Source organism: Hyposmocoma kahamanoa, unplaced genomic scaffold (assembly GCF_003589595.1).
Source record: "Hyposmocoma kahamanoa isolate Upper Pololo Valley unplaced genomic scaffold, ASM358959v1 99214, whole genome shotgun sequence".
Taxonomy (NCBI): domain Eukaryota; kingdom Metazoa; phylum Arthropoda; class Insecta; order Lepidoptera; family Cosmopterigidae; genus Hyposmocoma; species Hyposmocoma kahamanoa.
The window spans coordinates 14,462-42,242 of record NW_020655829.1 but is presented as its reverse complement, the minus strand read 5'-3'; the positions used below and the strand labels follow the sequence as shown (position 1 = coordinate 42,242).

The window sequence follows — 27,781 nt, the reverse complement described above, 5'->3', positions numbered from 1 at the left end:
TCATTGTTTGTTGAGTACTTCTTGTCCTTCTAGTCCTTGGAATGAATCTTGAGGTCTAGGTATAAACTGTGGTTGGTTACGGTTCTCGCGTGGAGTGAAGAAATTGTTTGGACTGACATTAGGGGTCATTTCATTTACAGGACTTTGTGGAAAAGAGTTTGTTTCTCTTTGAAAAGTCTGAGGTGGGTTGAAAAGTGGTTGATTATTCACAGTGAAAGGGGCTTGTCTCTTTGCATTATTGGGTTGACAATTTTTGTTCTGAAAGTAAACGACATTCAGCTCCTCCTGTGTATACTCAAGAGTCTTTTCAAGTGTGTTTGGTTTCATGCATCTAATTCTCGACCCTATTGACTCTTTCAATCCGCGCATGTAAGTTTGTGGCGCTAATTTATTGTATAGCTGCCGCTTAACATCGACTGTGATACTCACATTTTCGTGCAATTGGACATACGTCATTATGGTACTGAGCAAGTTCTGCACCTTTTCATAAAAGATTTGGGGACTGTCGGTACCTAGGGTAAGTGTGGATAAATCTGTATAAAGTGAACATTCGTCTCTATGATCCGAAAAACTATTCATCAAGGTTTGGCGAATTCCTGCCTAACTGTTAGGAATACCATTTGCAGCTAACGTACGGGCTGCGGATCCAGTAATTTTATTTAAAATTCCATTAAGCAAAGTCGAGTTAGACCGTATGCTCTGGGGCCGTACTTGTATATTCTGAAACTAGTGTGTCACATATGTCTAAAAATCTAACTAATATGTGGGAATTTCCGTCCGTTCCGGAACGCCTTTCAAATTTGGTGGATTTTCTCGTTGTTTTGAGACATTTCGTCGGGCTCTTCCGGGATATGTCCCAAATTATCAAATTTAAGAATGTCTAGAATATGGTGACGAGGATGAGGCTTCCTATCCTCTCTTTCTCTACATGTGCGAGTAATGTTGATTTTTATTAATTAAACTATACTAAAATTCTACGTAATTACTCTACAGACTTATTAATAGTGATATAGAGGATGATCTATTACCAGGATCGGGAATAGCAACCAATATGAAAGTGTGACTAATATCTATGACTTACAGTAGTCGCTGCATAACTTCACCCATAGAGATCTGTAGAGATAGTCCACAGTCGACGAAACGACTATCAGACGCGCGCGATCGATTTTCGGATCACTCGGTCCGATTCGCGACTATCCTACCGACAGCGCCAATTACGGAACTAGCTGCCGGAAGGAGGTTTTTTAAAAAGCGATTTGTGTCCTTTTATAAGATTTTAATGTATTTATTTATTTATTAGACGAACACAACAGTCGACATTCAAGAAAGATTTAACAAATAAATTTGCTTAAAACTATATTTGGACCAGAATGCCAACCAGGAGCGTGTACGTACAGCATGTTTAGAAAGTTTCTGTCAAATTATAAATTACAAATTTTGTGTTGGTACAAATAGAGCAAAAGAAAAGACCATAGAGAAAAAGTGTTAAAATAAAATTGCGAGACTTCAACTAGACTGCTTGAGGACACCCGCAACAGACTTTTTAAATATATGACACTTAGAATTAAATATATCTAACTGTATGTTATCCTTAATTAAGTCATTATAGGTGCGGCACATTCTTGTTATGGGATTGTAAAATGACGTGTTATTTTTAAAAACATTTAGGACAAAAGCCCGAGGACACCGAAGGTTACATCTAATGTTAATATTGATACTAGACAATAAGTTAGCAGAGTCAAGGTGAGAGTGTAAGATTTTATGGAGATATATTAAATCATGCATTGTTCGACGGACACTTAGTGATACCAGATTACATTGGGATAATCTGGTTTCGTAGGCAGGCATCTGGCGACGACTATGACCCAATCTATAAAAGAGAGATTTAAGAGCCATCCTCTGCACACCCTCAATTCTGTTGGAATGTACATGGTAGTAAGGTGACCAAATCGCTGTACCATACTCCAAAACGCTTCTTACCAATGAGCTATAAAGATGGATAAAGCTATATGGTTTCTTGAAAGCCTTAGTAGCACGGATCACAAAGCCCAGTGTCTGGTAAGCCCTGCCAACCATGCAATCAAAGTGATTTCTGAAACTTAATTTTTCATCAAATAATATACCGAGGTCTCTAACCACTTTCCGGCGTTGCAGGACATGTCTCTCTAGGGTGTACTCATAAATTATTTTATTACGTTTGTTGGTAAATGTTATAACTAAGCACTTATCAACGTTCAGGTACATTTGGTTTGTTTGGGACCATTGAGCGATAGTATCGATGTCATTTTGAAGAATGATACTGTCACTGTAATTAGTAATCGTATTAAAAATTTTTAGATCATCTGCATACAAGATACAGGGGCAATGGAGTTTTGCAATCAGGTCGTTAATAAATAAAATGAAAAATAAAGGCCCCAAATGCGAGCCCTGGGGCACGCCAGAAGAAATTGTAACTGGTGGGGATAAGAACCCTCTAATAGATACAAGTTGACTTCTATTGTCAAGATATGATCGTACCCAACGCAAAAGGTTACCATGAATACCAAATGATGTTAGTTTCATACAAAGAAGGCTGTGATTTACTTTATCAAATGCTTTTTTAAAGTCTGTATATATTGAATCCACTTGACCCCCACGAGCGAAAACTGAACAGAGATAGTGCTTATATTCCAGTAAGTTACTAATTGTAGATTTATTTCTGATGAAGCCATGTTGTTGGCATGATATAAATGGTTTAACGTGTGAGTACACGTATTCATAAATGACACTCTCAAAAAGTTTAGCTACACTAGACAAGATACTAATAGGTCTATAGTTAGTACATAAAGAAGGATCACCAGACTTTAAAACTGGAACTACATGCGCGACCTTCCATTCCTGGGGAAAAATACCAAGGTTCAAAGATAATTGAAATATAAGTTTCAGCGGCAAACATAGCTCCTCTGCACATTCCCACAGAAACTTAGGAGGTATCCCATCTGGACCAGCACCCTTATTTGGGTCTATGCATTTAATTTTGCGCAAAATGTCGCAACTAGCTATTGTTATATTAGAGAGAGTATCATTAGTTTCATTTAGTGGATTGGTATGGCGAGGTGAGTTTGATGTTTCAAATACCGAGGAGAAATAACTAGACATTAGGTTACAAATTCCCTGACCATTTTTAGCAATTTCAGTTCCAAGTCTTACAATATTAATGAAATATTCATGAATAATTAATGAAAGTATTACATAGGTTTGCCTTAAAACTAATTATGCTAAGAGACCGGTTCGCTTCAGCGATTGAGCGGGAGTGTTCTCTAAAACGTTTCACGGATTAACCTTAATTTCGACACTGCACTTTTGGGAATTTTACTAATGATTCACTGGTCTTTCACAATCACTGTTGGCATGCGGCTTCATCATTATTGAAGGGTTAGCACCGGTAACAAGCGCGTAAACTACTGTACTTCAATGTTGTGTATGTGTCTTGTGCCGTCTGTCAATAGAATACAGTGAAATCATTGTGTGAAATGTGGTTGGCGTGAAGAAATAACCTCAATTTTGTAATGAAAATTTTATTTCTTCCAACGTAAGTTAGGTATTTCATTAAAATATTCTTTATATTTATATGATAGGGAATTTATCCACCTTTCTAGTCATATTTAACACATTCCCTATGATTATACAGAATAACGTTTTTTTTACGACAAATTGGATTTTTTAAATTGTTTTTGACCTAGTGTTTTAAAAATTTTTTAATGCATAATACGCTCATTATTCTCTATAACTTTTAAAAGGTTTAGTAATACTGTCAAAAGAAAAAATCGCTTAGAAACATAGCTTTTTGTAGACAATCATAGGAGTGAATATTCTTCTACAAGATCAACTACACTAACGCAAGTAAAAACAATATTTTCGTATTTTAAAGTTTTTCTATAGATAAAGCTATAGACAAAATGCTCGCAACACTGTTTTGAAAAAGCTTTAAATTCTTATCGCCATTTTTATTTATAAAGAATGACTATGAAGTAGCCGAGAATTTTTTTTTTCTTTTTAAAAAGTAAATCTAAGTTGAAATTAGCTTGAAGAAGCCTACAACTTCTTGGAAATGGTTTGTTTTGTAAGTTATTTTGTATATTTAAGCTTTCTATAAATATTTAAAACCGAAAATCGATAACTGTATTTTTATTAAGTTTATATTTTATACATAAATATTTAAAATTAGCGAGCGCATTACTTTTATGACAGGTTTTACATCACGTTTCACAATGTATTAGACTAAATAAAAACTGTCTACAAATGGTCTTGTAGCATTCTAGAAGGGTTACTTGAGAAAAAAGATAAGAACCACGCTTAACACTACCTACAGATAGTTTCTCAAAGCACTCTTGTGATCTACTAATAAAGATGTGCCCACTTTTACTTTAAATTATCTAGAAACCTTCTTCGAGATATCTTGAGGGAATTTGAACTCTTAAAATATTCAGTCGAATTAAATTCTATTAGATATCAACAAGTAAATAATAAAAACCAACTACATGTGCTCTCTGAAACAAAGATTTGCCCACGGTAGCTAACTGGCTAGTAAAAATTAAAAATAAGGTATTTAATTAATAACTATTATAACTATAGTGAAAAAATAGGGTGGCTTGCATCAATATTAGACATAACTGGTTGAAGACTGTACCACCTCAGTCAACCGTTACCATGGGACCTGTAAAGGGCCCGAAACGTGAGTTTGTTTGAAAAAACAAATATACGCGATTTAAATCCGGAAAAATAGTAGAAGCTTAAAAACTAAATCTATAAATTATTTATAAAATTTAATTAATTTGAATGAAGTGAGCTTTCCGTGAGTTTTTCCTTAATTTTTCACACATAAACTCTTTTATCGAATAATACGATTTGTGAATAAGATATTGGTTCAATTTCTTTTTAAATGCATTAATATTATCCTCTTGTCTAATAAATACTGGGATTTTATTGTAGATTATAATTGAACTATACAAAGGACCTTTTTTAAACATTTCTAATTTGGGTAAAAATATTGACGGCGGGGATTTTGATTAAATTCAAAATATGTTGGTTGTTTACGGCTAAACAATGCTATTTCCATGATATAAAGGCATGGGAGAGTTAGCATGTTCTCTTTAATAAAATGTGGTCTACAACTTTCCCGCTGACGGTTATTTACTATAATACGGAGACATTTTTTTTGAAGAATGAACAGGTCATGCGCTTGAGTACTTTGTCCCCATAGAATAATTCCGCAGCGCAACCATGCATACGCATACGCGTAGAATGCAGATGAGGCACACTTTGCATGCGTATTGGCTTTTAGGACGCTAAGAGCATAGATAAATTTGGAAATGTTTTTCCCAATTCTGTCTACATGAGCCTTTCAGTTTAAATGCGAATCGATGGTTCTGCCTAACATTTGTATATTGGGTACTTCTTTGGTGTTTTCATTGGTTTTAACGTTATTTAGATTTATTGATGATTTTTGATAAAGACGGAACTGTATGAGTTGATGGTGAGTTTTATTATTGTTTATTTCACGGTTGTGTGTGTTAAGCCATTTTCATTGATCATAATCGACATTTTTGGGGCATTTAAAAAGGACAGAGACTTCAGCAAAAAGAATACACTTTGTGTTTATAGTTTTTGGCAAGTCATTAATATATACTAGGAAGAGAACATAACCCAAAACACTTCCCTGTGGGATTGAATGAGTTATAGTTACAGTTCCTGATTTAATAGGTTTAATTTCCCGAGTTTGATCATTAAAATACTCAATTTGCACGAACTGTCGTCTATTGTGTAGATAAGAACGAAACCATTTTAGTGCACCTCCACGGATACCAACTCCATGTAGTTTTGATAGCAACACTTCGTGGTCAACCCTATCGTAGGCTTTGGACATGTCCAAGAGTAAGCCGACTGCGTGACATTTTTCCCTTATATGGTCCAGAATCTCCTCTATGTAGTTGTATGTGGCGAGGACTGTCGAACGTTTTTCGCGAAAGCTATACTGATTCTTATCCAGGATCTCATATTCCTCCAGAAATGAATACATTCGATTGAATATTGGTTTTTCCAATTAACAATTTGGAAAGTGTGGGAAGTAATGCGATTGGTCTGTACTGGTTGGGTTGGTCTGGTTTGCCTTGTTTTTTTAAAATAGGTTTTAATTTTTGATATTTTAGCCTATCTGGAAAAATGTTTTGATCAAGCGATTGGTTCATTAGAGCGGTGAGTACAGGTATTATTAATTCATCGCGATTTTATCAAAACTATAGGTAATAGGGGTTAAAGTATGAAATTGCCGATTTGTACTGAAAATCTAAATTGTTTATTTTTTAAATTTTTAACAAATTTATTTAATCAAAATAGTTGCCATTATTATCTATGCTGCCATCTAATGGGATGGTTATTAATGCCTTTGCGATAGAACTCCGACGATCTAGACTGCACAAACTGTGTGAAAGCATTTTGTACTGCCTCCTGGGAAGAAAACTTCTTGTCACGTAGATAATTGTCCAAATCACGAAATAAATGGTAGTCCGTAGGAGCAAGGTCTGGTGAATACGGAGGACGACGAATGGTTTCTAACTGCAGTTCCTGAAGGGTCAAAATGGTTTCTCGTGCTGTGTGAGGTCTCGCGTTGTCGTGGAGCAATAATGGTGAAGATCGATTCATGAGTCGGGGCTGTTTTACTGCTAGTTTTGTCAACATGGTTCGGAGTTCGGCACAATAGACATCTGCCGTTATTGCTTGACCAGATCGGAGAAAACTATAGTGAATAACACCATGCTGAGACCACCAAACAGTTACCATTACCTTTTTATTGGTAAGTTTTGCTTTAGGACACTGTTGTGGCATTTGACCTGGGGTCAGCCATTGCATTTTTCTTTTCCGGTTATCATAAAGAATCCACTTTTCATCACATGTTACAATTCGATCCAATATTCCTTCATTTCTGTACCGGTTCAACAAGGCAACACAAGTTTCAACACGCGTTTCTTTCGGCAGATCAGTCAAATCATGAGGCACCCATTTTTCGTATTTTTTTATTTTATTGATTTGACGCAAGTGAGTCAATATTGTGGGTAAGGTAACGTTAAACCATGCCGCTAATTCCTGGGTAGTTTGACTAGGATCGGCTTCCACTATCTCTCTTAATTCATCGTTATTCACCTGTGTGGGCGGTCTTCCTCGTGACTCGTTCTTTAAGTCGAAATTTCCATCACGAAAGCGTTTAAACCAAAATCGCACGGTGCGTTCATTAGTAGACCCCTTTCCAAACGCAGCATTGATATTGCGGGCTGTTTCTGCCGCGTTAGTTCCGCGTCGGAACTCGTATTCAAAAATCACTCAAATTTTCGCAGTATCCATCTTTCTTGTCTAAATTGAATAACAAAAACAATTGAAAGTCGATATTCAAATGTTTCAAATTTAAAAAAAAAATCACAGAAACCGTTTGAAAAAAGTTTCATTCGAAAACCTCAAACCATGAAGATTCTATGAAAATTCAAAGAACTTATTGCAATAAAACGGCAATTTCATACTTTAACCCCTAATATTTCGTCGCTCCCGTAGCTGTATTTATAGCTGTTTTCTGATAAAGCCATTCATTTCTTTTTCTGTTATTGGCTTCAGGAATATTGAATTTGTTGTAGGTTCAAGTACTGCAAGTCCTTGGTCCACTTGGTTTTTACGTAGTGGGTTACCTACTGAAGCAAAAAACCTTTTGAATTCGTTTGCTACTAAATGTGGACACGTTATTGGGATATCGCCAGATTTTGAATGTACATTTTTATGATGACTATTGGTGCATTTGTTTTTAGTTACGTGCTTTATCACAGTCCACATACCATTGGTTTTATTTTGTGATTCATTCATTTTTTTTATGTAACTCCGATTTTTCGATCGTTTAACGCATTTTTTAAATATTTTAACATATGACTTATAGTGGTTTTGGATTATTTCATAACTTGACTGATTTACCAATATTTGCAATAATCTTTTGTTTTTGCAAGAAGTTTTTATACCATTTGTTAACCAAGCTGTTTTACTATGATTTACTCTGCTTTTCAATAATTTTATTGGCATACATTCGTTTAGAGTTTCAAGCAGTTTATCGTGAATTTGTTAAATTTTCATTTGCACTATTATTATTAAAATGAGGTATGTAATTATTCCAGTTTATTTTACATATTACTTGTTTAAATCGATTGATATTTGTTTTGTTAAAAATTCGTTTATAAAATTGCTTATTATATTTATTTTGTCCCGTTATTTCGAGCTTACTTATTAAACCATGATGATCTGACAGCCCGAGATCTTTAATGGTGACATCAATATTTTTCCTATTTGTAAATAAGAGATCTATATATGTTGAACTAGTAGAAGTAATCCTAGTGGGGCTATCCACTATCTGATGCAGACCATATTCCAACATTTTATTTATAAATATTTGGTAATTTTTAGAGTTTCGTAATTTGTCTATGTTAAAATCCCCAGTTATATGTTTATTATTTTTATATTTCAATTTTTGTAATAGTTTGTCTAGGAAATCAAAGAACGTATTAATCTCACGGTCCGCTCTATAAATTGTTATTATTATAATATTCAACTTTAATTCTAGGGCACAACACTCTACTATGCTATCCACGGACAAGTTTTTAATTTCATAAATTTCTGTGTAGGAAATATCTTCCTTCAACAATATTGCCAGTCCTCCTGCACTTCGTTGCCTTTTGTAATAAGCAGCAGCAAAAGAATAGTTACTGACACGTATGTAGTCCTTTTGATCCGGTTTTATCCAGGTTTCAGATATACAGATTGCGTCAAAGTTGTGGTCTTGTAGAGTTAGTTCAATAGTATCCATTTTATTAATTAAATTTTTATTGAATTGATATTCAATTATTTTTTATGAAATTACTCCACTAGTTTGTTATAATTATTCATACAAAGATCGAACACTCAGAAAAAACACTCAGAAAAATTCCTTCGATCCGGTCGGATTCGAACCGACGTCTTCTTGCATACCGTGCCGACGCTATACCAACTAAGCCACGGAACGAACCAACGGACCTCACGAATTTTTCTATGTGCTTGCGTCGTGTCTTTGTACTTGGTCTTTCAACGACTTTTTAGTCGTAGCGCCATGTATGAGAAATCTGTGACAGATTTATCACCCAGTTAGTACCTTTACAGCTACCAGTCCTGGCGAGAGATGTCACTATTCACTGTATTAAAAAAGTATCCATTTTGTTTTTGAGGCTTCACATGTTTTGGGTTAGTATGTTGAAATTCTCGAAAAAAGGTTTTTAGTACTTTAGGTTTGTTTGCTATCAACGGTCGGCTGCAGCACAGGTTGTTCCTTTGGCTTGTTACAAGCGCACGAGCTTTCCCGTGTGTTGCTTAGTACGCTGGTGCTGTACGACATTTGCTTTTTATTTCCATCTTCTGTACCTACATATTCTGTGTATTCTCTTCCGTTGATATATAATCTATTGTTTCGTAGAACCGCATGATTTCCATTTTTCCTCTCGACTCGAAGCACTTTGATTAGCTCTTTTCGTTTATTCATTTCATTTTTATCTAGTTATTCAGTGACTATACACTTGGAATTTCTGAAATATTGCCTATTTTGTAATATGTATCTAGTCATTTTTTTACTCAGTAGCTCTATTTCTAATGGCCTGTGCTCTCTGTTCCTTCCTATTCTTTTCAAGTCTTCTATGTAGCCTACTAGGTTAACATTTAATATGTTATGGAAAATTTGAATTACGCGATTATGTACGCAGTCCTCCGTTTCTTCATAATATTCTTCCAGGCCATGCAGTACAATCTTTTTACTATTATCGTTTATATCATTTTCAGTTTTAATGGTACCTGTATGTGCATTCTCGGTAACAGTAGTTTGGGAGGACCTATTTTGGAGTTCTTTCAGTTGCGTTTCGAGATGTGCTATTTTTCCATTAATATTTGTAATTTTGTTTTGTATTTCCTTGTGTTCAAAAGTTAATGTATCTGTTCGCTTACTAAATTCTGATTTGCATTTTGAGATAGCGTTTGTTATCTCTTGTTGGACAGTGCATTTTATTTCATGTATTATTGATTGTTTATTACTATCGAGTTTTTGAAATAAACGCTCACGTAATTGTTCATAATTCATGGTATTAGTCAGATGTCTCTCTGGGGAAGGTTTACACAGGTACACCGTATCGCCCGTTATACTAATATCTTTTTGTTTTTGATCGTCAACAGACGTATGAAAATTAATCACATTATGTTTGTCTTGAGCTGGTGATGCTTTTCTTCTAATAGTGATGTTGTCATCTTGTTTCTCAGTATAAGCTCGCACTGGAGTATTTGTATTATCTTGTATGGGGATTTTACACCTGCAGGCTTGACACTGCTCGTTACGTTTGTGGTCTGCTGTCATGGTATTGTAAAATCGTTTTTTTGAAACGTTTGCGCATATCAAATCATATTAGTCTTCGCAATATAAACATGTAAGGAATTGTCTGTCTGGAATAATAGATTTACATCTCGCACACTCCATCTTGCGGTAATATTTTGAACTTTTGATGACTTTCGAATCATTATTTTGGATGTCACAGCTACTCCTCACTAGATGGCGTTACGTATAAACTGTGGGAGCTGAATGGCGCCTAGGGTACAAAGTCCATATATAGGTTTTAAGCGACGGGTTGTAATCCGTTATGTAAGTTTGAAAATAACGCACTGTTAACTTAAAAAAAGGCATATCTCAGAGATAGCGCCTTTCAGCTTAGCAGGGCAGAATAGTGGTTGTAATAAATGTGTTGGTACTGAATGGTGCTACTGTATTGCTTGTCTTGATTATTTACCTCACCTATTCTCACTTCATCCATTGCTTGGTATACCTACTACCGTCGAACAAACAGTGCTTATGATCAAAGACTTTCACACATTTCCAGACAAAGCTGATGAAAAATCGACCTATTTAATGTACTTAAATTAATTTTGTAAGTAAAATATCACTCAAACAAAACTATTGAATATAAGTTGTATTAAAACCATTTTTAGGTTGTTACATTGTGAATTTTGGTAGGATTCGTCAATTTTCTTCCTCGCGACCTGCACTTGTTTCACATTTTATTACATTTTCGTAAACGTAACGTTACATTTTCCGCGAATTCCGCCACTACCCGCGAGTGTTTTTAATTTATTTTAAACATAGTAAAAACATATTTTCATATGATTCTAGTATTAATCGATAGGTATTTAAATGCTCGTCACCTTTAAATATATTTTGTTTCTTAATATAATGAATATATAAAGTGGTTAAGAGTTAAAACGTAAAATACTATGAAAGTTTCTCAGAAGTATTCAGTGTACTCGGAAAACGTCGCCATCTGTTCAAATTCTGAATTTGTACAATTCGTGATTTATTAGCGGTTAGTACAAAATTGTGTTTGGCATGTCACCATTAAGCATGTTAAGATTGTGTTACTTTAGTACCTACCTATTATGATTACGTATTGTAGTTACGTTCTTCTTTACAACAAATATAATAATTTTATGGTATATTTTAATTTATCTAAATTAATTTATTTAATTTAATTTATTACACATACACAAACAGATATATATATACACAGCAAATACACAACACACACATACTTTAATCCCCAGAGGGCGCCCCTTAGCAATACTTAAAATTTGTTTGCGGAGCGCCTAAACATCACAGTCTTACCACAAAAACGTTTAAGCAGTTGTTCACCAGATGTTTAGAAAAAGTTGTACCATAAATTCGCGCCTAACCATTGTTTTGGGATGGACAGCGGTTGGACATTGTTTAAATTTAAACCACTGCCAGATGTTAGTTTAACGCGTGTTTTAGCCATTGCTACAGATCACCAATACTCAAGGGTCATTGCAAGCTACCGTTTACTGTTGTGTTTTATTTCTCTTTTCGTTTATTTGTGGTGATTATTATGGATGTCTTCAATTTTATTGATTCTATTGACATGGGCGACGTGGATTATATGGATATGTTTCGAGACAGAATACATCGTGAGCGAATTAATCCATTTGAGTATTACGATGAAAAGAAATTTCGGAAAAGGTTCAATCTTCGGACCATAACATAGTGATTGTAAAGAAAGAAAGAAAGTGAACATGAAAGAAAGTTTCGATTTTGTAGAATATAGACGTCCACGAATGCAGAGTTGACAGGTGCCTTCTACATTAATAGGAAATATTGCAAGAAGAAATTTCATACAATAACATTTTTGATATAACAAATTTATTAATAAAATTTGGACAAAATTATGCCATTTTTTCATCATTCAACAATAATATTTCAAATTCCTTTTTCTCCAACTTTTTTTTCTTTATTTCTTTTTCGATCATCAATACTTCAGTTAGTAGCTTGTGTCTTACATCCTAGTGACACAATTCTTTAGTTTGGTATTTTATTTTCAATTTGTACTCCTTCTCCCATAATTTCGGTGTTTTGGTTCTTTAACTTCATTGTTTGTTTGTAAAATAGTACTTTTTGGGTTAATCTGAAATAAATAGGCAGAACTTTTTTAAGTATAGTAAATTATGTGCAAACATAAAATAAGATATTTACGAATTACTCTCTCAACTTTGCATTTTTTACTTCCTCCTTTCTATGGCATGCTTTGTTTTTGTGCTATATTGTTAATAAGACGTTTGGGTAGTAGTTTACGTGCCATTCCGGAATATTTACGAATTATTATTTTAAATGCCGAAATAAAAATCTGTAGCTAAAAAATAGTACAACTGCATTACCTCCTCATCATTTATTTAGTAACAAATACTTATTCAACAAATGCTGGTTTATCTATTTGTTCAACCGAGTCCTAATTGAACAAAAGAGAACCGAGAGCTAATTACAACTTACTAGAATCCGTAGCAATATTTAACTATTTATGATGTCGTCTTAGAGTGCATTGATATGCAATTTCTATGTATTTTATCAGGGCGAAAATTTCCAAAAGGGAACTTACTTTCATAATTTCGTGGTATTTAATTCCCATGTGTAGGATGACACTACAAAATTTTTCGTCTTGAATCGAGTTATCACCACACTCGCGTTTTTATCCAGTTTTGATACTATTTACCGATTTAAATACGAAACGCACGAGAAAAGGCGAAAGTTTTTTAAAAGAAACCAACGATCACTAACACTACACGCACTATCAGTCCTCTTTTAGGTTCAGGTAAAAACTACGTTCCGTTACGCTTTACCCATTAACAAAACAGGCTATAAGGTAAAATAAAAAAAATACATTTTAACAAATTCTTGCATTGTATTGTACAACTTGCAAATTATTTTATATTATTTTATGACAAAACATTGCTAGTTATTTTAAAATTATTAATAAACCACTGTTGGATCTGCGTAAAATAGAAAAGATGGGGACAAACGGCGAATGATTGAATGAATGAATTCTAGTGCTGCCATAGATGAATATTATTTCTGTGTTTATACTTTGTCTACAAAGACTGGCGTTAAACATGGTTTTGTGGTACGACACGTTAAACACTGTTTTAAACAATGTTTAAAGACTTAGTCACTGACTAAGTAAACGCATGTTAAAACGGTGATTATTAAATCTTTTGTAGTAAGACTGCAAATGGCTGGTTGCAACTTTAGTAGCGCGATTTCTTGTAAACAGCTGACGCGTGCCGGTTTTTATTACGAAATTAAAATATAATTATTAAGTGTTACTTTAGAACTTACATATGTAATTGTACGCATAATTCATAAACTTTCGATTAACGCAAAAATCTAAGTGATGGTGTATGTGGGTGCGATGTGAAATAAAAATGTGACGTCGTTGATACACTAGTGATAAAGGGAGTTAAGTCATTTTGAAAGCTGATTTTCAGGTATTTAAATCTATTCATATTGTGTTAGTGTCTGATAGGTAGGTTAGATAGCTTGTTACTACTGTTGTTAATATTTCTAGTAAAAAGGTACGAAATCACGAAATATTAATTATCATACATACAAGGGAATGATCACGTCTTTGTGAAATGTCAAAATGATGTAATATTTTTCCATCGTATTTTTGTGTTATTTTTCGAGGAATAGTCATAAGTTTACTCTGAATATAAATGTTTATAAACTATACTTTAAGGAGTAATTTCATGGTAAACGTTAGAACCACTCAAACGGAATATTACCATATTTATCCAAGTACACCAAAAATTTCATTTGTGCTTTTTAAAAGCAGGATTTGCGGTGTATTACTGCATTTTATTTGAGATGTTTTAATTGCTAGTACGGAGGGTATTTATTTAGCAATGCAGAATAATATTTTTTATTTATAAAAACTTGTTTTTAAACTGAATACTTTCCTCTAATTTGCGAAACCAGATAGTCGCCATTTTGCGGTTGGTTTAAATTGCACATTTGCATCCTTTACTCGTACGGCCCGATTAGATGGGGATAGCGTGTCGCGTGCGCGCCTCATTTGTGTTGTGAACGTGTTATGAACGGCATTTACACGTATATACAGTATTCGTCACGTATGGGAATATTAATAATAATTACACGTACTTCGTGCTCTGTAGTATGGTTGTATTGATTGGTTTTGAACAGATTGTGTCTGATAAAACTGAATATTTAAAACTTCTTTTTCAAGATATGTATTGTGGAAGGAAAAAGCTTTGAAGGAAATTCTTGGTTTCCACATGTCGCGACAGGTATACTAATAAAGTATTTTGTATTTTGTATTTCAAATACACCTCAAGAAAGTATTTGGTATTTTGTATTTTAAATACATTTAAGGAAGTATTTTGTAATTTGTATTTCAATTAAGATGTAGCATGTATTTTCCTCAGCCCTGGTTTTTATCATTTCACTTTCAAGTTATTAACTTTTATCGAATGTAATTTAAAGATCGTTATTGTTTACTATTTATTAATTTGTATGAAGCACGGAGCTGTTGTTTACATGCACAGCGCCCTCTCGCGGAGTTCGTACTGATGAATCAGAATTAGAAGTATGTAATATAAAGTGTACTCTTTTTCCTGTGAAGACCATTTCATTTCAAATTGGTCGCTTCTGCAGTCACGATTTTTCCTTCCGGTACAATTAAATGATCCTTACAAAAACCTGAGTCGTTCAAAATTTAAAAAAATGAACTCACGCTTTACCAAAAGATTTACTATGCCAAAATTGTTCTTACTAAAAAAAAATATAATAACGCACACATTCACGACATAACACCGCACTAGGCAAACCCTGTGTCGCGGGTGCCATGGACACACACATAGACAACCACAAATTACATCAAAACTCGCGGGAGAAATAAATGTAGGCCATACAAATATTTCTGCCGGCCCGGGAATCGAACCTGGGACCTCTGCGTGGCAGTCCGGCATGGTAACCGTTCGGCCACAGAGGCAGTTAATGGTTCCTAAGAAGTTTCCTTGTAGGTATCTCCTATGGTTTATTTGTATAAATTATATTGTTTAAAAAATATATTAAATTTAAAACAAAAAATTTAGTGAAGAATCTACTAGTACACACATCAAAAAAAGTTTGCGATCAATAGCATAAGCTCCTATAATTCTTTAAATTTAACTTTATCAAGAAAAATCTATGTTGTATGCTTTCTTTAAATAGGAATAGCCTGTTTGAAATTAAAATATAAAACTATTTTTTATTATTTATTTTAAAAAATTGAGCCATTAATCATAATGTAATAGTGATAGAAATTTCATAGAAAGAAAAAGACTGTTTAATTAAACTTAAACAACAATTTATTATTAAAAGGTGTGAATTCAATATAAAATAACTCCTCCCCTGGCTCGAATACATGCGAAGATCCTCCTGGGCATGCTGAGGATCAAGTTATCCAGCATTTCCTGGGGTAACCTATCCCATTCTTCAATAGCGGCTTCCCTGAGCTCTGGAACTGTCTGGGGACGTGGCTCACGGTTCCATACTGCTCGTTTAAGAGCATCCCACGCGTGCTCTATTGGGTTTAAGTCGGGCGAGCCGGCAGGCCAGTCTAATCGTGTGATATCGTATTCTTGAAGAGCAGCATTGACTCGTTGAGCTCGATGTGCGGGCGCATTATCATCGACCAGTACAAATTGGTGCCCATGGTTTACTCGGAATGGTCTGACGATATCATCAATAGCAACTGCTTTGTACTTGTCTGCTGTCATGAAGCCCCGATACGGGATCAAAGGCGTTCTAGCTCCAATCATAATGCCACCCCAAAAGGACACCGATTTTCCGCCTTGCTGAACTGTTCCAGTGGCAGTTCTTTGTCTTTCACGGTCGCCTGGTCTTCTCCAGACACGGACACGTCGGTTATCTGGATGAGTACTGATTCGGGATTCGTCAACGAAGAGACAGTTTTGCCAAACGTTTTCGTCCTCACCTTCTTCATTTTGCCGAAGTCTAGCCCACTGCAATCTTCGTTGTTGACGTTGCCGGGAATTGAGCGGAGCTCGCCAAGACCTCCGTGTTCGTAATCCAGCCTGGTGCAAGCAATTGCGAACGGTCTGCGTGCTAACTTCAAGCCCAGAGGCGGCCCTGACTTCTGCTTTTATTTTAGTGGCGTTGATTGTTGGATCACGGGCTGCCAGCAATCTAATATAGCGCTTTTGGGCAGCTGTCAAAACAGTTGGGCGACCGCTGCGGGGTCGGTCAGCTAAATTCCCCATTCCGTGATACCTCTGCAACGTAGCCACGACACAGGATTGGGATATAGCAAGTCTGCGTGCTATTACTCTCGTGGTGTATCCTTCTTCCCTCAAAGTTACTATTCTAGCTCGTAAAACCTCTGATAATCCTCTTGGCATTTTTTCAATCACAACTTTCCGCGAAAAATATCTTGAATCGCTTATAATTGACTAAATCAGATTTCTGAATGAGCGTAAGCTAGGACTGAAAGCCTTTTTATATGAAAAAACAATTGAACGGGGTCATTGTTTTATGTTCTAATTTATTTTTAAATAAAGAATCTAAAAAGAAGAAAAAAACATAATATAATCTACAGTAACAAAAAAGATTTCAGTTTTTCGAAGTGATCGCAAACTTTTTTTGTGTACCTACAAAATTGTATACGTTTTCACCAACATTAAGTACCGAAACTGGTATTTCTGGTGATGTTTTAAACATTTTTATCTACGTAAATAATCGAAACAATCACTTCCGATGATGAAAAAATGATGCAAAAAAATGTTGCAATGTGAATAACCGAAACAAACAGTTTCGATTAAAACATTAAAAGGGTTTTCATAGTAAAGTATTGAAACTACGACTTGCGATATAACTTATTGGCAGAACTCCATTGTATAAAATAGAAACTTCGGGCTTCGATGGTTTACTCGGTTAATACGTAAAAAAGAGAATTCAAACATTATTACATGAAAATACAAACTCTCACAAATCTAGTGCGTATAGCTTTGTCTTACTTAATACACGCGTAATATAAATACCCATACTGGGTTTTCATTTTAATTATAATCAAATTAAATCTACAAAACTTACCTGGAACAGTGTTTTGTGCTTGGATTTGGTTGGAATTACTTTCATTTTTGACAAAATTATATATGTTGGATGATCTTGTATGTCCTTTATGCATCTTGAGATAGTAGTTACACCTATTTACTTTAAATATGTAACGCATAATCATTATTTTAGCGCATTCACAACAAATAAATGCCGAGTCACTGTCGCGCGGACGCACGGCACGGCGCGGGCTGCGTAAATAATCGATAGTCCTAGTTGCATCCGCGTCACTCACGCGCGCTTTCAGTTCCCGCGTAAACGAAATACGCGAGTTTAGAAGGGAGCAGCGGCGGACATTTGATACTTTACGTGTTGCTAAAATGAACTAATAAAAATTTTTGTTTTATTGTTTTCTCAATCGAAAGATAAAACTATTAAATGCAGGTTAGGCTAGTAAAAAAAGTGTATTTTTTAAGTTTCGGTTGTTTACGTAGGGACAGTCGATATATAAAGTACCTACTTTTTGGATACAGCGGTTTTCTTGTAAAATTTCAAGTATGTGTGTTTTTTCCTATCGTGAAAATTTTTAAGAATCGTGTTTTCACACCGTGTAGCAGTGAGCATTGTGTACAAGTATAATATCATTATATTGTATAATATCAGCGCATATCCTCGATTTTACTACATATTTTTTCCAAAGTGGTTGATTCCACACTTTCACTGTTATGCGGATTCAACGAAAGCCGTTTGAAGTAGTGTACACTCCTAAACTCGCGATGTTTGTCTTATACAAACTCGTATAAGACAAACGTCGTTTTTAGTCCTAAGGGTAGAAGTGTCACTTTTTAGGATCTGGCATATTACAAATAGCCACTTAAAATGAGGATCTCGGCATGATAAAGTACTACATAATTTTTTTCTGCTCCCGTGTTTTGTACGCGATACGATATGAATTTTTTTATAAAAAGGAAGAAGGAAATGACGATGGCGTGAATCCAGTCGTTTATTTGATTGAATATACATATTTTATTTTCTCATAGTCCAAGTATTAAGTAATGCGGAATAAATATTATCTCGTATAGGTGTTGTTATAAATATATTTCAAAGACTCATTGAATAGGTACTATTCCTGCTGCTAAGCAGAAGTTGCAAGTGTTACTGTCCGAGTGTCCGGTACACAGGAAGGACAAGGTTGCTGGTGAAATTATAGGCACTGACTTGATAATTGTGATAAAGAGACACTATCTTGGTGTGTAGCATATTATCTATAGTACTTATGTAAATGAAGGCCTATACTCTAGAATTAATTAATATTATAGTAAATTAAGTTAATTTAAGTGTGGAGCTTATTAGCTCATCGCTAGGTGGTTAAACCATTAAGTTTTTTACCTAGCGATAAAAAATTGTCGTTTTTTGTAATGTTTGAAATTGAATAAATAAATAAAAACTGGTAATCTCAGGGTGCCCTTCGGTTCTTTGCGATTTGTAGCACTGAGTGGCACTGCAACTGTTATAGACAGGCGTGTCGCTTACCACCAGGCCCATGACGTACCAGTCCCGTCACTTGATATCATAAACAAAAAAAGAGTGAAAAAGTTCGCATATTCTTGGTTTTCCTAAGTAAAGTTCGTCATAATTTAAATGTGATTAAGTTAATTTCCATACCAAATGAAGATGGCTTGTTTTAGTTTAAGTGAGTAGGTGGCTACTGAGCCAATTTAGATCTCACGTGTCGACAGTCAATAGAACCGGGACCGGGTCGATAGAACTCGTGCCAATTCACCACAAACAAAGCGAACGGCGTCTGTTGCTATTGCCGGTCTTAATGGGGGGTCAATTTGGGTTGTCAAAGTGCGACCAAAATTCAACTAAACGGGCGATTGTCATTTTGTGGCCGAAGCGATTGTGCGATTCAAATTAAACAGTTCTCAATTTGTGTAAGTTTTATTATTTTTCTAATTGGTACTTTAATAATTTATCTTAAGAGATAAGAAATGAGATCAATCTTACGTAATTAGGAACAACAATATGTTTTTGAGGGCCACCGAAAATATTGTCTTGACCACTAAAAAGAACAAAGTTTCAAAACAAACCAACGGGAACAACTTTTAACGATATATTAATTATAAAGCAACTTTGTAATAAACTTATCATATAAATCAACTAGTTTATTAAGAAAAATATTATTTTTTTATGTAAAGAAGAGCTTTTATTTTGAGGATCACCAAAAATACATTTTCGGTGGTCAATTTCTTAACTAAACATTTTCAGATCATCGTCAGAATCATAAACTTGAGCCAATTTTGCCCAGGGAACATTTTCCTCAAAAGAATCAGAAGGAGAATAGATATCTTCGTACCTCCATATTTTTTTATGTTTTCCTTGGGATGCCACATCTAAAACATCTTCAACATTCGATTCGTAGTGAGCAGATTTTATAGAAATGTGTCCTATTTCATAAAGAGCACACAACGTTGGCTGGACAAGCTACACAACTCAACTCCTGGCGTGTAGGATTCGAGGTTCACTTCTATGCCATGCAATTTGGTGGACTCGTAACGTGCCTTTGAATGGTTGAACTTCAGCATTTTTTATCATATTCTCTATGTCTGGTAAATAAGTATCATCTATTGGAATGACAGTAGTAGCTTTTACATTTTCTTCTAAACAGCTAACTAAGTAAATTTTCAATATTGGATATGTCACGACATGGTCACGACCTGATCCGATTCAAATTCAAATTCAAATTCAAAATAATCTTTATTTCATAGGTAAGCATTATTACACTTGAAATCGTCACAATGGTTAAACTCTACCGCTCATTCGTAAGGCAGATTCCCCTGAGAAGAATGAGCAAGAAACTCTAGGGGTTGCTCTTTGTAAATAACATTTACAATATTTTTTTATTTGAAACATCAGATTGAGACTACCTCCATGAGCTAAACGGGTTACTACCACGGATTTTTGTCATCCAAGTACGCAGAAGTTGTATAATAACCTTTAGTATAAAGTTTTTGTTTCACTATAGTTTTAAACCTCGTGAAAGGCAAATTTTGTATATCAACCGGAATCTTGTTATAGAAGCGTATACATTGACCCTTAAATGATTGTTTGACTTTGTGAAGACGACTATCAAGAAAAGCTAGTTTAAGCGATGAGGGATACCTAGCTACTTGTAAAGTAGTAGGGACCCCTCACCGCGCGTCTCCCGTAACTCGTTCGGCGCCCGTACAGCTAAAAGATTCATGAACAAAACATGTTACGACTCGTAGTTTTGTTAATAAATTAGTAAATTACACTTCAAAGCACAATAAAAACATCCATGTTAATATTTCCTTCTTGATCACAAGTTCACAACATCTTATTACTAGTGTCAAATATGGCGGATTTTGCGCTCGTCTTTTATTTTTATTTTTTTAGAGTCAATTGAATTACTTCTAATAAAATATGATAATGGAATGATATTTAAAACAGTGATACGTTATTTTAATTGTATATTTTTATTTAACTTAAAAATCATAAACTTTTTAACATGTTAATTCACATAGCAATATTCGAAATAGTAACTGCGTAAGAACAAGAGTTGTTTAATGTTGAAGGCAAAGAATTTTTATTTTACGAAAATAGATAATCTTGTTTAATATATTTGAAGTAATGTACTTTAAATATGTATTAAATATCTTATTAATTTGTTTTCACACTACACACACTTATACCTGTATGTACATATACATATATTGCAAAGATTATGTAAGTATTTATTCGATATAAGAGTACACACTGCAATAACACTATACACACTCATGATTAAGTATTTACGTAGTTTATTTTATTTTATTATCTGTTCCGGGACGCATACGTCCGTCACTCTCACTCACTCGACTAGGGCCCATTGAAAACCAGCGTCACAACCTAGCCTTGGTTGTGACTTTAGCTGAATGGGATGGGAGTATAGTATTATCTAACTTGTTGTTGAAACGTTTTTACGCTGTTCTTTGTGTTATTTCTGTTTTAGTTATATTATGTATAGTCTTTGTTTTTGTGTTTTTTTTTATAATGTGGCGTTACAATAAATGGTGTATATTTCTATTTCTATTTCTATTCGATCTTATTTAGGTACATTATTACATGTCACTTCACACCGAAATATGAAATGATTATGTGAATTAAAACACTTGAAGGTATCATCATGTGAGTTAAAATATGACTTGATCAGCCAGTTTTCATGAACAAGATTAACTTTAATACGGACTTTGGGCTAAGATATCCTTGTGCTGTTTTAGATTAATTGAAGTTGGCACAAAGACTCCAACGGAGTTATTTGCGACATTTTGTTGGGGTTACCTGTAATGAAAGTTCCCCTTGTAGGTACCGTTCAGATTTCTCTAACCTACCTTTAATACAATATATTTCTGATACCGTTCAATATTTAGTCAAACTAACATTTATAAGGTTTGTTTGATTTTTTATTATTTTTATTATTCCAGTTACTGTTTGGTAAACCTAACTAATCTCTTGTGTTGTGCTACCTCAACAGTTGTTGGACCTTAATATTTGTTAGACAACAGTAGCCTTTTTTTGTTTATTTATTTTAATATACATATATTACTATGTAAATATAATGTATGGTTTCATATATTCTTCGGGATAACCCTGCGCACGTGGCGATCTACTTTAATACGTGCCACACTTTTATTTAAACATGTAATTTACAGTCTATCTAGACGTAGTACGTTACCAACTGTTCACCGATACACTCCATCAAGGAAAGATTTGCCACCATACCACCTTTATTTTATGCCAATATACTTTTACCATTTCCTTTTCAAATCTTTCTCTGCGTACTACCACTACAATCCATATGTAAAATAAAGTGGCTACACTATATATACATTACATAGTGAAATTAATGAAAAACTTATAATTATTTCGAATTACCTTAACTGCATAACACCAAAAAATATGACACTATTCATCTCAAATCGCTTACTGCGATAAACTGTCAACAACAACTAGCCAGGTAATAATTATTGGCAGTTTTCATTTACCGATTGGCAATCTCAGGTGTGTCATTTCTATTTGTCGATAAGAACAAACATTGAGATAACATATTTGTTTGCACCTAAGTACAAGTTTATATTATGCAGGTGACTATACTTTCAGAGGTGCCCTTATGAAAACTTGGGATTATTCAGACTCCTCATGTTAGAGCTTACGAAATATTTATTTATACTTCACATATTTAGCTATAGTGTTATTTTATACATTTATTTTATTATATATTTTACATGTATTAGTGTATCATCATTTCTTTTATATTACGTATTCGTGTGTACATTTGAGATAATAAATTTATTCTTTATGTAGCATTCAATTTCATGATTTGTTAGATTTTATTGCCGACTCAGGAGCCAACTTTCCTTTCAATTATTCAAAGGTTAGCTGGAAGAAATCCCTTTATGGGATAGGCTCGCCTTTGTGCAGTAACGTTCTATTTCTTTGTTAAACATTTGTAATTTGTTTGTGTTGTACAATAAAGTGTTTACATACATACATACATACATACATAGGTGCACGGCGTGCCTCCTACAGGTAGGTACTGATCAAAGAGAAAATAACCGGGATTTTGTTTTGCTACATGAAAGTGGAGTAAGCGTATACGTTTGTAATCTGCTTCCAAGTTATTTGAACGCATACTGTGTAATCATAATCATACAATATGAAAATGTACTTAATTGCACGCAATAGGTTTTTGTAAAACAACACTAAGTAATGGTTTATATTGACTAAGATTACTGCAATAAATATAACTGTCTAAATACCATATTGTCATAAGTACATACAATTTTATTTGCGACCTGGCACATATTTTTATATAAATTTTATACTCATGTTAATTGCAACAATATATTACGTATGTTATGTACATGTACATGTATGTACGTAAGCACTTCATACTTAGATGTATGCAGTCGCTTATCGAATGATGACGAACTCTGTTGTATACTCTTGTAACATGTAGTTTTTATAATAAATATTATAATGAAGTGAGTGTTCTGTTAGTACAAACCACATACATCGGATAGAACCACATAGGATCGAACGCCGAATTTCATAAACAGGTTTAATCACTGCCTATGAGTAAGTCAAAGACATTTCGGTCCTTCTTGCTTTTGCATATCGATAGCCTAAGTTGACACCAGTTGTAATTTCCACTTTACGTGGCACTCATACAGTTTTCACTCCTTCATATTTGTTGTTCTAATTACCTAATATATACAGGCGCTATTTGTTGTTGTGTAGGCGGATTTACCAATATTGTGTTTGTTGGAAACATTTTTACTTCTAGATGATGTAGGTTGTACTTTATTATTTCCAACACCACGACTTAATGATAATCATATTACAGATTTAGAAAGGACAGAATACCCACTCTTTAGGTGAAGTTAGTTAGGTATGTAATTAGTATTTTAGTATAGTGAGAACAATATTTACTTAAAATAACCCAAATGTGAGCTGCTGCTTACACAAAAATGCGATTTGCAGACCATGTCCACCCTTCTTTTCCAATAAAGAATAAAGGTTTGCTTTGCTGCACTAATAATGTAAAGTTACTCATCATAAACGTATGTTCGATTTTAAATTATTATTATTTTTTAATATATTTTCAAGATCTATTTTGCTTAAACTTTCTTTTGCTTAAAGCAACAAATCTACTCTGATTATCAATTTTCGTGTACCGTTACTCACACATTATGTGTAGTCGTAGGTAAGCAAGGTAATTTGTAGTTCTTAAAATGATTTAATTTACAATGCAAGTCAGCAATTTCAGTAAAGGCAGTACCGACTACACAACAGCTAGAATATTTATTTTGGTAAGTATTAGTAGGCACTTGTATTTTTACTTTATATATTTTGTGTTATAGTGTTATAGTGTGTGTGTGTGTGTTACTAGTTTCGCCAACGGTGTCAGTTCGTTTCTATCATTTCTCGAGCTAATAGAATATGTCAAGGTTGTAGTACACGGTGATATACGGATAATATGTTTGTGTATATGTTGTCTAAATAGACTTAAATCACTTGAAATCATAACACATACTTCCAATATGCAGATATTACATTCATATGCTTTAATGAAATGGATTCTAATCATTTGAAATCGTAGTACATATCTCCATTTCTTTTTTCTTTTGAAACAAATTTTAACCAAAGCTTATAACGCGACTACACCGTGAAATATTTATTTATTTATTTAATAAGGTACATCCACAGAATACATATTACACTTTCTTAAAACCTTAAATACTTATTTTAATTTCTAATACATATTCCATTAAGGAGTACACAACATTCGCAAATTATATGTCACATTATATTTAAAAACAATATCAAATTGAAATAATTAGAATAAGAATCATGATCAATATTCATTTAAAAATTAGGGATATATAATAAGGTTTTATACAATAATTTAACACATAATACTACATAACGATACACAATACTGCGACACAATGTATCATTAATTATTTATTGCTACTTAATGAAGCGACTGCAATACACTACGTCTAAACAAGGGCAAGGAGTCACTGAAAATGTCAACATTTGGAAATCTACTACAAAGCTCCCCATATGCGGTACTGATTCTATTCACAGGAGAATGAGTACCTAAATTAGTTCGGCTACACGATGTTTTAAAAAGGTTAGACAAAGGCTTGCGAGGAATATTATAAGGAACTGAGATATTTACTCGTCTTAAAATTTGCGCGGAGTCAGTAGAAGCATTTACAATTTTATAGAGAAATACAAGATCATGCAATTTACGTCTTTCCCTTAAGCTAATTAAATTAAAATGAGCCAATCGCTGGTTGTAAGGACATCTACACGAAATTCCCGGAGACATGAAGGCCAGATACCTAGTGAAGGCTCTCTGAATTCCTTCAAGCCTCTGAGAGTGAACGGTATATACCGGATTCCAAACCACACTCGCATATTCCAAGATACTACGAACCAAACAGTCATACAATAGTAGCTTGGTTCGCGGAAATCTAAAATCTCTAGCATTCCTTTTTATAAAACCCAACATCCTTGCTGCTTTACGGGCAATACTGTCAACATGTATATCAAATTTCAATCTGCTGTCAATGACAACTCCAAGATCCTGTATTTGTGTGACTCTTTGCAACATAGTACCATCAATATGATAACTAGTGGCAACAGAAACTCTTTTCCTAGTAAATTTTATGTGCTGACATTTGGTTGCATTAAGCACCATGCAATTAGCGTCACACCAGCGTTTAATTCTGCTTAAATCGTTTTGCATCAACTCAGCGTCTTCTAGAGTATCTACTGTTTTGTAAAGTTTTAAATCATCGGCATACAAGGAGAATCTCGAATGTCGTATTTCTTGAGTAATATCATTTACAAACACAGTAAAAAAAGAATCGGTCCCAGGATTGATCCCTGAGGAACCCCTGACTTTGCACAGTAATAATTTGATACATGTCCCCTAATATTAACTACTTGTTGTCTATCCGTTAAATAAGAGCCAAACCATTGTAACAGATTGCCATGTATACCTATGTGTTGCAACTTCAATACCAATAATTTGTGACTGACTTTGTCAAAGGCACAACTAAAGTCCGTATACACGGCATCCACTTCGAGACCTCCATCAACCTCAGTCATCACATCATTCACAAACTCAACTAAGTTCGTAAGAGTTGAACGACCAGTCCTGAAACCATGCTGATGTACAGAAATATAGGGATTTACAAAGTTTGTCACTATAGGACGTAACAACTGTTCAAAAAGCTTTGCGAGGCAAGACAGAATAGAAATGGGTCGATAATTTTTTACATCACTAATATCTCCTTTTTTGTGAACAGGAACTATCCTAGCCTTTTTCCACTCTTGGGGAAATCTACCATCCTGAAGAGACCTATTATAAATCAGCATTAAAGGTAGAGCCAAAACAGGTGCACACAATTTAAAAAATACAGGTGGTATTCCATCAGGGCCGGCAGCCTTTGAACCATCCAATGATTTTAAGCCTTTCTCAACTACCTTGTCAGAGATATGTACTCTTGACAAGTTACCAAATGATAACTCTGAATATTGTAGTTTAGAAGAAGATTCTGCCACCGTTGCGATAGGCTGTATATCCGTGTAAGTTGCTGAAAAGTGATTTGCAAACAATTGTGTAATGGATGGTCCTGAATCCGCCGACGCACTATCTAGGTGCATCACCGACGGAATGGAAGTTCCATTACCGCGCTTCTCAGAAACATACCGCCAAAAATCTTTAGGTTGTTTCTGGATCTTCGTTTCAATGTGACTTTTGTACTGGGCAAGACACAGTTTATTCAAATTGTGGCAACGGCCTCTCATAATTTTATACTCTAATCGGTCTCTTGGATTATTATACTTGGCATGTCGTTTTCTCAACTTTTTCTTTTCCGCAAGTATTTTTTTAAGGTTTTTAGTATACCAGGGAGGATCAGATCGAGATTCATTAACTTTTTTCTTAGGGACATGTGCATCTATGGTAGTGTGTAACTCAGCATAGAGAGCCGAGGTCATATCATCAACATTATCGCATTGATTAAATTTTTCCTGCCAGTCGATTCCATTCAAGAGCCGGTGTATGTTCTCATAGTTTGCCTTGCCGAAATTATAACACTCACTCAATCCAGATGGCACAAAATCTACAGATGAAAAACTAGTAAATATGTCTAAGCTCGGATGTAAGGGATCTAATCTGCTCAACAAATCTGGAGACTGTGCCACCGTAATCCCAGACACATTGGTTAGAACCAGATCAAGAATTTTACCATCAGAATTTCGAACACCATTCATCTGACTCAAGCCACTCGAAAACATGAAATCAACGAAAGTATAACCAATAGTACCACTATGAATAACAGGCAAAAACTGCAAACCATCTCCATCTGGTTCCCAACCAATGGAACTCAAGTTGAAATCACCGCATATAATAACATTCTCTATTTGCATTAAAACGTGACTCACACGGTCAAGAAAACCAGACATGGCCTGCAACTTAACTCCCATGTTAGATGTAGGCGGTAGGTAAACAACGCACAAAGCAAGCCTCACAAGTCTACCCTTCATATCTACGTCGATCGTGACCCATAGATCCTCTCCAGAACTTTCCCAGTTCTCTACTCGCCCAGACTTAACATCTCTAGAGACAGCGATCAGAACTCCTCCCCCATCTTGTTTCGAGGTAGCAGTAATAACTCTGTCTTTACGGTACACTACATAACGAGAGTCCAT

General features: G+C 34.6%; 1 protein-coding gene across 1 annotated transcript; it reads right to left on the bottom strand.

Annotated features, from left to right (window-relative positions):
* On the bottom strand, window positions 1-27,781 carry LOC113239029. The gene is made up of 3 exons (XM_026475893.1): window positions 26,486-27,781; window positions 26,105-26,233; window positions 1-258 (listed from the first exon to the last, which is right to left on the bottom strand). The coding sequence occupies exons 1-3, from the start codon at window positions 27,779-27,781 to the stop codon at window positions 1-3; spliced, it is 1,683 nt and encodes a 560-aa protein (XP_026331678.1).

What these genes read in the sequence shown, in the direction of transcription:
- LOC113239029 (XM_026475893.1), bottom strand. Translation starts at nt 27,781, where the DNA reads ATGGACTCTCGTTATGTAGTGTACCGTAAAGACAGAGTTATTACTGCT. An exon ending in GCCCTGATGGAATACCACCT is followed by an intron (nt 26,234 to 26,485) that starts GTATTTTTTAAA and finishes TCTGTACATCAG; the next exon opens with CATGGTTTCAGGACTGGTCG. An exon ending in TTAGTTGTGCCTTTGACAAA is followed by an intron (nt 259 to 26,104) that starts GTCAGTCACAAA and finishes GTTTACTTTCAG; the next exon opens with AACAAAAATTGTCAACCCAA.